Source organism: Gossypium hirsutum, chromosome D13 (assembly GCF_007990345.1).
Source record: "Gossypium hirsutum isolate 1008001.06 chromosome D13, Gossypium_hirsutum_v2.1, whole genome shotgun sequence".
Taxonomy (NCBI): domain Eukaryota; kingdom Viridiplantae; phylum Streptophyta; class Magnoliopsida; order Malvales; family Malvaceae; genus Gossypium; species Gossypium hirsutum.
The window spans coordinates 46,720,474-46,729,112 of NC_053449.1; the positions used below are offsets into that span (position 1 = coordinate 46,720,474).

At 32.8% G+C, this 8,639-nt stretch overlaps 1 protein-coding gene across 3 annotated transcripts; it reads left to right on the forward strand.

The window, feature by feature from the left end:
• Window positions 1-1,857: 1,857 nt before the first annotated feature.
• LOC107919946 (uncharacterized protein At4g26450) lies at window positions 1,858-6,444 on the forward strand. 3 transcript variants are annotated; one of them, XM_041108962.1, is made up of 6 exons: window positions 1,868-1,990; window positions 2,201-4,121; window positions 4,322-4,532; window positions 4,791-4,845; window positions 6,093-6,187; window positions 6,278-6,444. In XM_041108962.1, exons 2-5 carry the CDS (start codon window positions 2,221-2,223, stop codon window positions 6,146-6,148), a joined length of 2,223 nt encoding a protein of 740 aa, XP_040964896.1. In that variant the 5' UTR covers window positions 1,868-1,990; window positions 2,201-2,220; the 3' UTR covers window positions 6,149-6,187; window positions 6,278-6,444. The 3 variants fall into 3 exon arrangements, 2 of the variants coding, with proteins under 2 accessions (XP_016704884.1, XP_040964896.1); XR_001690499.2 differs by having other exon boundaries at window positions 1,858-4,121; window positions 4,791-4,869; XM_016849395.2 differs by adding an exon at window positions 5,737-5,788 and having other exon boundaries at window positions 1,858-4,121; window positions 6,093-6,444.
• The last annotated feature ends 2,195 nt before the right edge of the window (window positions 6,445-8,639 follow it).

Genomic DNA, 8,639 nt, shown 5'->3' on the forward strand with positions numbered 1-8,639 from the left:
TGTAAATTAGTCTTTTCTCAATTGAGTTGGTATTCAATTACCTCGTAACACCAACTTAATCAAGTATTTAAATAATAATATAGACAAAATAATAATAGTACTCGTTTAATAAAAAGGGTAAATTAGTAGTTGGTATCTAGTTAACCTGTGATACTAACTCAACAGGAGTTTAAATAGTAAAAATACAAAATGTGAGTGAGTGAAAACATTTTATGTAAACAATTTTTTTAAAAAAATTTACCCAATAATTATTATTAGTATAGTGATAAAGAACTTGTTTATAAATCCATTCAACATGTATTTGATCATGGGATATGTTAATTTTTTTTGAGGAATTAAATATGTTAAATTTAGTTCTTTTATTTAAAAATTATATAAAATCATGAAAAGATAAAAATATTATAATAATTTAATATAGAAATAAATTAATCTAAATTGATACTCAATTAACTTATGACACCAATTTAATTAGAAATTTTAGAAGTTTAAATAATAGTATAGATATATCGATATTAATATTTAGAATATCACTTTTCTATGCTTTCTTACCTTCCCCATGATCTAGGAAGATAAAATTACAATCTTTGTTATATACATAAAAAATTATTAAATAAAATTATTAAAAAATTATATTGACAGGTTGAGTTATTAAAATAAAATACTCTGATGAAATTAAAATACAATTTCTTTATTAATTTTAATTTTTAATGATATTTATTAGATTAACAAGCACATTAATTATTTTATTTTATTAACTTATTTATTTTAAGTAAAAATAAAATCATATATTTATCTCAAAATTAATGTACGACTGTATTGAAAATAAATTATAATTATTTACTATTTATTTGAATTAAATAAAATAAATTCAAAATTAAAATTTTTAACGTTTTACAAAGGAAAAGGAAATATTAGATAAAAATAAAGAAGAAAGTTTTTTTCTAAAATATTTCGAAGAAAATGCGGTTTTAAAAAAACAAAACAAAACATATCGTGAGAATCATTGTCCTATCAAAACCGATCACTTTACATGGCTTCACTGGTAAGTTCTTTGTGGTCCAGGCGCGTGCTAACCATACACAAGCACTGACGTGTGATTCTCTACCAACAATACAAGACATGCACACACCGAATCTGAAATCAAAACCAAAACCAAAACCAAAAGCATGATTTTATTTTAAAAAAGTTTAACTTTGCTATTAGTCCCTATACTTTATGAAAGTTATGTAATTAGTCTTTATACTCTAATTTGATCAATTTTAATCTCTATATTTTTTGAATTGGCCAATTTTAATTCATGTAACTTTTTAAAATTTTAAATTTTAGTCCTGACCAAAATAGTAGCATTAAATTCATTTGGTTAAATTCAATTACTAGTCATGAATTATGCGTACAGTTGTAAATTTAGTTCTTATACTCTAATTAGATTATTTTAAATCCCTATATTTTTCAAAATTTGATATTTTAGTCTTGACATAAATGATAGTCTTTGATTTATTAACTGAATTTTTAGTGAGTGATATGTAGAAGTAATATACTAACATGTCAATATATATATTATAATATGTTTGGCGCATTAGATTTTAGAAATAACAGACCTTAATAAATTTAATAGTTATTTATTTGATAAGAACTGAAAATTTAAAGTTTGAAAAATATAGGGACTAAAAATGATTAAATTAAATTATAAGGAAAAAATACACAATTTTAGCAAAGTACAAGGACTAATAGCACAATTTAACCTAGAAAATTTACAATACAAACAAAGGTAAAAGCAAAAATGAACAAAAACTAAAATATCCTGCTTTCTTATTTTTATTAATAATTAAATGAAATAGTAGTTAAATTAAATGAATGTAATTAGGGATTTTCATTTTTCCTTGTTGGATCTGGAACCCTAAAAATAAAAGCAGATGATGTTCTTCTTCATCCGAGCACGCATCATCCAAATTCAATAAAAAAATCCAAACAAACAAACAAACAAAAGAAGGTTTGATTTTGATTTTTCACTATCAATCATATATTTCATTTCGTGGATACCCAACTTATTGCTACTTCTACCCTTAATTTCACCTCCCGATATGTCTCTGTTTTGTTTTACATCTTCAGCTCTAAATTGGAAGTGATCGAGTAAATACCCAGATATTATCTCTTGTTTATTTCTTGGGTTTTCCTTCATTTTCGATACTGCGTTGTGCAGATACTTGGTCTGCTTCAAACATGCATGCTAGACATAGAACCGCTGGGAATGACTATAGGTCTAATTCTATGGCGATGGGGGTTTCCGCCTCCCGGATATCCCCTGAAACATCGGGTAGAGGCCATGGGTTTTACAATTCAGAGTACCGCAACTTCAAGCGAGGTTTTGGGCGTGGTCAAAGCCACCCGAAATCGTTTCTACCGCATCCGCCCCCAGCACGCGAAGGCACTGACATATTTATGGAAGCTGGCCGTCTTGCGGCGGAATATTTGGTCTCTCAGGGGTTATTGCCCCCAACTGTGCTACCTGCTAAATGGCAGAACGGTAGGTTGAAGAAGCATATGGGGGATTATCAAGACTATAGGTCACAAGAGGGAGATAACTTGCACGTTCCCTATGATGGCCGAACATCGGCACTTGCTCGTCTGAGAAATGCTAATTCTGATTTGGGTCCAGGCAGGAGGAAGTACCTTGATGATAATAACTCCACATGGTCTAAAAATCTTTCTAAAGGAAGAAGGAAAGAGGGATCTTACCGGGGTCGAGAATATGGGGGAAGCGGGTCATGGTCTGATCGGATTCGGGGTTCTCCTGACTTGGAGATTGATGATGATAATGTTTCTGGACATCAAGAAGAGCCACAGGCTGGTAAAGATATTGGTAATGGATTGCAGAAGTCTTTTTCGAACGAGTTTGCTCCTAAAGGTGAAGAATTAGATAACTTTGATGTTAAGTACAATCTAGAGAATGAATTGAGCTTAAAGGCAAGTTCTTCTGGTGCCGAGAAAGATCTAAAGTCTGAAACTGATGGAGAACTCCAGAAGAGATCGGATGAATCAATGGGTTTTAGAGCTGAGGCTGGAGAGCTGAAGGATGGCGGCAATGGTAATGTTGAAACTGAAGAGGAGGGTATCTTGAAGGATTCATCTTTCAAGCATTCTTCCACAGCGGATGATGTCTCGGGGAAGACTGGTGCAGATTTACTGGCCCTCTGCAAATTTGCTAAGGTGCCTACTAAAACACGTTCTTCCTTGACATTGAAGAACTTAAAACCGGACTCAGTTTCAACCATTGAGCAGGAAGGTGTTTCTGATTTTGAAACTCCAAATGTTCCTCAAGCCTTGCTTGAAGACAACTCCCTGGGAGGTTCCTCTGGTGATCTGCTATTAAATAAAACTCAGGATTCGAAACCTGATTCTGAACTTTCGAAAGACTTGTCAGTTCATTCTTTTGGCTTGGATCACATGTATGGTGTTGAGCAGGGTAAGTGTACAAGGTCTCAGTCTTTCCCAGATAGAGTCCTATTGCATGACACTGAGGAGGAATTGGCTCAGGAGATGCCTGGACTCCAAAGATCCTGCTCTATGGTTGTAATTGAAGAGAGAGGTGAAAAACGAGGTTTGGAGCAGAGTGATTTGAGGGAGGGAGCCAAAAAGCCAAGAGAATGGCTTCAGCCTGTGACTACAAAGGCTGAGTTCCTGCCCTTTTCTGACTTTGATGATAAGAAAGTAGGCTCAGTAGAAGGGACAGCTTCGCCTTCTGAGAAAGTTGGTGTGATTGTAGAACAAGGGATCCAAGACAGCTTGGTTACTACTTCAAGTTTTCCTGATGGAGATGGTGAATCAAGTGTCAGTTATGTACAAGAAAAACAGCTTTTTCCAAATGCATTCAAGATATGTGACCTTAATCTGATGGAAGCGTCTGATATAAATGAAAGTCATCATAATGATCCAATTATTATGTACTCCTCCACTTCAGAAACCAAAAGTGAAGCAGCAACAATTGATATTGATTTGTCAATGAGTAACTCCAACTCTGGTGGTGGTAATAGGCATACAAGTAACTGCAAGGAGATTGAATTAATTGATCTAGAGAATGATTGCACCCAAGAAGACAAGGCTGTTGATACTTTGGAGAGGAAGTAAGTTTTTTTTACCAGTACGCTTTATTCATAATTCTGCTCATATGTGCCCCTCGGGCATACAAGTATTGATGAAATTATCTTCACAACTTGGTTTTCTGTTATTTGTCCCCTTCATACTAAGGGCAAATTGCCTTATGCAGCAACTAATTCCTCTAGTCCCCCATCTTCATCTTGAATTTGACTTGTTTATTGTGTAGGAGTGAACCAATGTTTGTGAGCATGAATGGTGATATGACTGATGTACCGGATCAATATGATGGGCTTATGATCACAGAGTTCCTCCAAAATTTTTCCAATTGCCCCCCTGATGATATAAATGCTCACCCTCTACAAAATGAAAGCATTAACAGTCTGCAGACTGAGGACATCAATCCTCTGCAGAATGAGATTGGCCTACATAATGGAGAGGTACAACACTAATTGCTGTGGTAGGATGTTCATTCTGTGTACAAATCCTTATGTTATTTACACCTGGCATCTCGATACTAACTGACCTTAATATTAATGAAAATTTTGAGTTTTCCTAGAAGTTAAGTTTCTTAAAAGATTGATATTGCGATGGTGATTATTAGTATTAGTATTTTTTAAAAGAACAGCTATACTAAAGCATTTCAGTTGAATAAGTTAAGCATTTGCTTGATGAGTAATATGTTGCATTTTTTTCAGGGAACTCTTGCCGATGACGACTCGATATATATGTCCCTGGGGGAAATACCATTAAGTATGCCTCCTATTTAATTTTCTGGTTTGTTTTCTTATGGCTCTAGTCTGCAGTTGACCCATGTGATCTGTCAGTACATTCATGCATCAATTGAATATTGCGGAAACATGATAAATGTTTAAAAGCTGCTAAAGGAAAGAAAGAAAATTCAAGGAAACCGCTTTCTCTTTTAGGCTCTTTTTGGAGGACTTCAGAGAATTTACTTTTCATTTCTTCTTTAATTTCCACCATTTCGTATACTGCTTTTGCTAAAAGGGATTAGATTAGTATATGTCACCAAATTAGCCCAAGTTTGTTGATCCTGGAGAACTCCTTTTGAAAGAAACCAAATGGTGTTTGCTAACAGAAAACACATGTATATGCTCAGCATCTGGAATTACCAAGAGCGTGCCTGTAGAACTGGCTGGTATGTGCTAAAGGAAGCATTAAGTAACAAAACTATTTGCATTTTATGATTTGAAAGAACTATTATCCCACTAAGGATTATGAAACTTCTTGTATGTGCAAGCAAGTTGCCTAGATGCTAGATAGTTTACTTGTCAGTTCTGGATGGAACAGATTCGAAAGAATAACTTGATAAAGAAAAAGTAGGACGGATGCAAGAAGAGAAAAAGCTAGAATCTCGTGTTTGGAGAAGGTTAAGAGAAATGTGGAAATTTTGTTCAAGTGATAAATCGACCATATAGCGACTAACTCAGTAATTCTGAACCTATTTCCTCCTAGGTTTTATTTGGAAAAGAAATAAATAGCTAACCCTTTATTGTATCTCCTTTGGTGACTTTTCTTCCTCTCCATAACCCGAGCAAAAATGAATTCTCAAGAACCGGGCTTTTGCAATGACCCAAGGGTTATACTAATTTTGGATTTTCTTTTCTATTTCATGTAAATCAGGTGCTAAGATGTGTGGTGGGGAAAGTTACCTCCCATAGGAGGCTTTCTAAGAGTAAGAACATCCTGGGATAGCTGTAAACTTTTATGAATAAGTTTTATGGTCTCACGGGTTTTCCATCAGGCCAAAAACCTTTTCCTTGATTTCTGGGCCTTTGGACTTTTTTCCCCTTTTTTTTATTCCATATTGCATTTTAACGTAAAACTCTTGCTACTGGTTTCATACTTATTGTTGGTCAAAATAAGTTATATTATGCATACGAGCTTCTAAGTAAATATGGCTATGCTGTGAATTCTTTTTCATACTTTTCAACTTATTTATTTTTCTACCCTGAGAAGCCTTTGATAATCTGTTGCAGGCTTTTTGCCAGCATGGGAGCAACCACCATCCCAGGGGTATGAAAAGCCATTCTGATTCTACAATTGTGCAAAATATGCGAAGAAATTCTGCGTAGTATGTTTACATTAGTCACTCATTGTTGTCTGTTCCATCCTATTGCAAGTTGCTTTTGAATTTATGCTTGTATATCTCTGCTGCTGATAGGAATTTACGACATGGTGAATGCGTTTCTTTCATTTGGCTGTTGCACTACATCGGAAAGAAAGTTCATCATGTTCATTTCTAAAGTATATTTCTTCTCCTTTTTTGCTTGGATTGGATTGAGATCTAGAATGATATTCAAGTAATCTACTGAAAGTCTATGCTGCCAACTTAGTAATTTTTTAGAAGCTAGGGTGATGCTGATTGAGATAAATTTTGACTGTCACAATTTCTGATGAGCAATGGTACACTCATGGCAAGTTCTAGCATGGCCCGTTTAGCATTGTTTTTTCTTGGCTGTCCGAAACTACTTGTTGACAACAATGCTAAACAATCAACTTTTGCCTTTAAACTGACATTTCCGTTCAAACCAAACCAAAAAGCTAGATGAAGTGCTTTTGGCTTTTGGGTAACTAGTTTTGATACCCTCACTTATATGGGGTATACAGGGTGTACAATTCACCTTAAATTACAAACAGTAAATATATATTTTTTGTAATACTTATATTAGATATACATTATTTATGAAATTTTTATCAAATAGATATCATACATTTGAGTTTGGAAGTGATTTTAATATTTAAAATACAGCTTATATATTTAAATTTACAAACAAATTTTATTAATTGCTTAAAAAGTATACATTATAAGATTGATAAATTTGAACACTTGTGTATATAGATTGCGTTGTGAATCTAGAGGCAATTAGAATAAATAGACAGTACTGCACGTTCCAAAACACATATTCTGAATTTACAAGATTCCTTAAGGGGATAAAATGGTGCTCCTGAAATCTTACATAGTTGTGTTTGTATTTCATGCTATTTGTTGTTTCCATAATGTTTGTAGTGTTCCTCGTTTCTCTTTGACGGACTGAACTATCTTCCAATGCTTCACCATTCATTCCATATCTATATATAACAAACAGAAATAAGTTTATAAAAGTCTCGTTAAGATATGAAAAGAAAGCATGGCTATGAGTCATTTAAGTATATATGATGTTGGGGCTTGGAAGGAGCAAGTAATCTTTGCAAGGTGATCCTGCTGATGACTGGATCAAGAGGCCCTACAAAAGCAGTGATACGTTATATGAGGTCTGAATCTGCTCAAAATCTCTGATATTTGGTATGGTAGTTTGAGAATCATTGAATAGAGTCCAAATGAGGTCACAATTTATTAACATCATTTCTTCCATCAGCTTGAAATTGTGAGAACCATGATTCATATATAAAATAAACGAGCTCCTTTTTTTTTTTTTTGTTCTTAAAGCAAACTTCATCAATCTACTAAGCTACATGTTATTATTTGAAGCTCTCAACATACCATTTCCATGTAAGGAAGGTCTTGAATTTGAAGGTTCTGAAAAAGCTTTGAAGCTTCATCATTCACTTTCATTTTATTTTTCTTTAAAATTTTCATTTTACATTATGGTACATGATTAAGTGATAGAAGGACTTGATCGATATAATTTCAATATTAAAAGATAAGAGCATTCGTATAATAATATTCTTTAATTGAAATGAATTTTGGTTTTTCAGTTGAAGGAGTTTGCTAAAGAAATAAAAATACAGAAAACATGAAGGGTAGATGTAACTTTGCGCTTGGAATCCATGGAACGGAATATCAAAGTTTTTATACCAGTAAACGCAATATATATATATATATATATCTTTTTGCTACTTTACTCCGTGTATAATAACAAAATTCAGACATGGATGGCATCACCATTGCACTGCCAAACCTTAGAAATCTCGATTAAAAAGTAAAATAAATAATAATCGAATTATTAGAGTTGGAATCGAACGGAATTTTCAAAAAGCAATCTAGTTTAGAGGTTTAGAGGCTTGGTTTCCTTTTTTCTTTTTCTTAACTTGATGTAAATATATTGAGTCCTCTTAATTTTAAAAATAAATAGATTGGTCACTTATCAAATACAATCGTAAAAATTATATAATATTAAAAAAACCTAAAGAATTATAAAAATTTTAAAATATAAAATTTATAATCTTTAAAATTCAAAATATTATTTAAAAACTGATAAAACTTTCCAAATTTTTGAAAAAAATTACAAAATTAAAAAAAAACCAATTTATTGAAATTAATATATATAACTATATCTGAATGTGGTATTTATGGAAGAATCTCGTCCATTAATTTACTTAAGCTGTTAGTGGCAGCTACGGACACGTGGAAGAGTAATATTTAAAAAACAACTTTTTTTCATTTACACGTGCGTACATTATTTTTCTTCTCATTTTTTTCATGTTTGCTTTGTTCTCTGGTTTATTCAATCATATTTTTGGGAAACACTTATTGTTCATCCCTCTCCTTTTATATGCATAAATTTTCCATCTTGTATTTGTAC

Excerpts from the sequence above, each read along its gene's own strand:
- LOC107919946 (XM_041108962.1), top strand. The coding sequence starts at position 2,221 with ATGCATGCTAGACATAGAACCGCTGGGAATGACTATAGGTCTAATTCT. Across the intron at positions 4,122-4,321 it reads GTTGATACTTTGGAGAGGAA|GAGTGAACCAATGTTTGTGA; the intron begins GTAAGTTTTTTT and ends TTTATTGTGTAG. Across the intron at positions 4,533-4,790 it reads TTGGCCTACATAATGGAGAG|GGAACTCTTGCCGATGACGA; the intron begins GTACAACACTAA and ends CATTTTTTTCAG.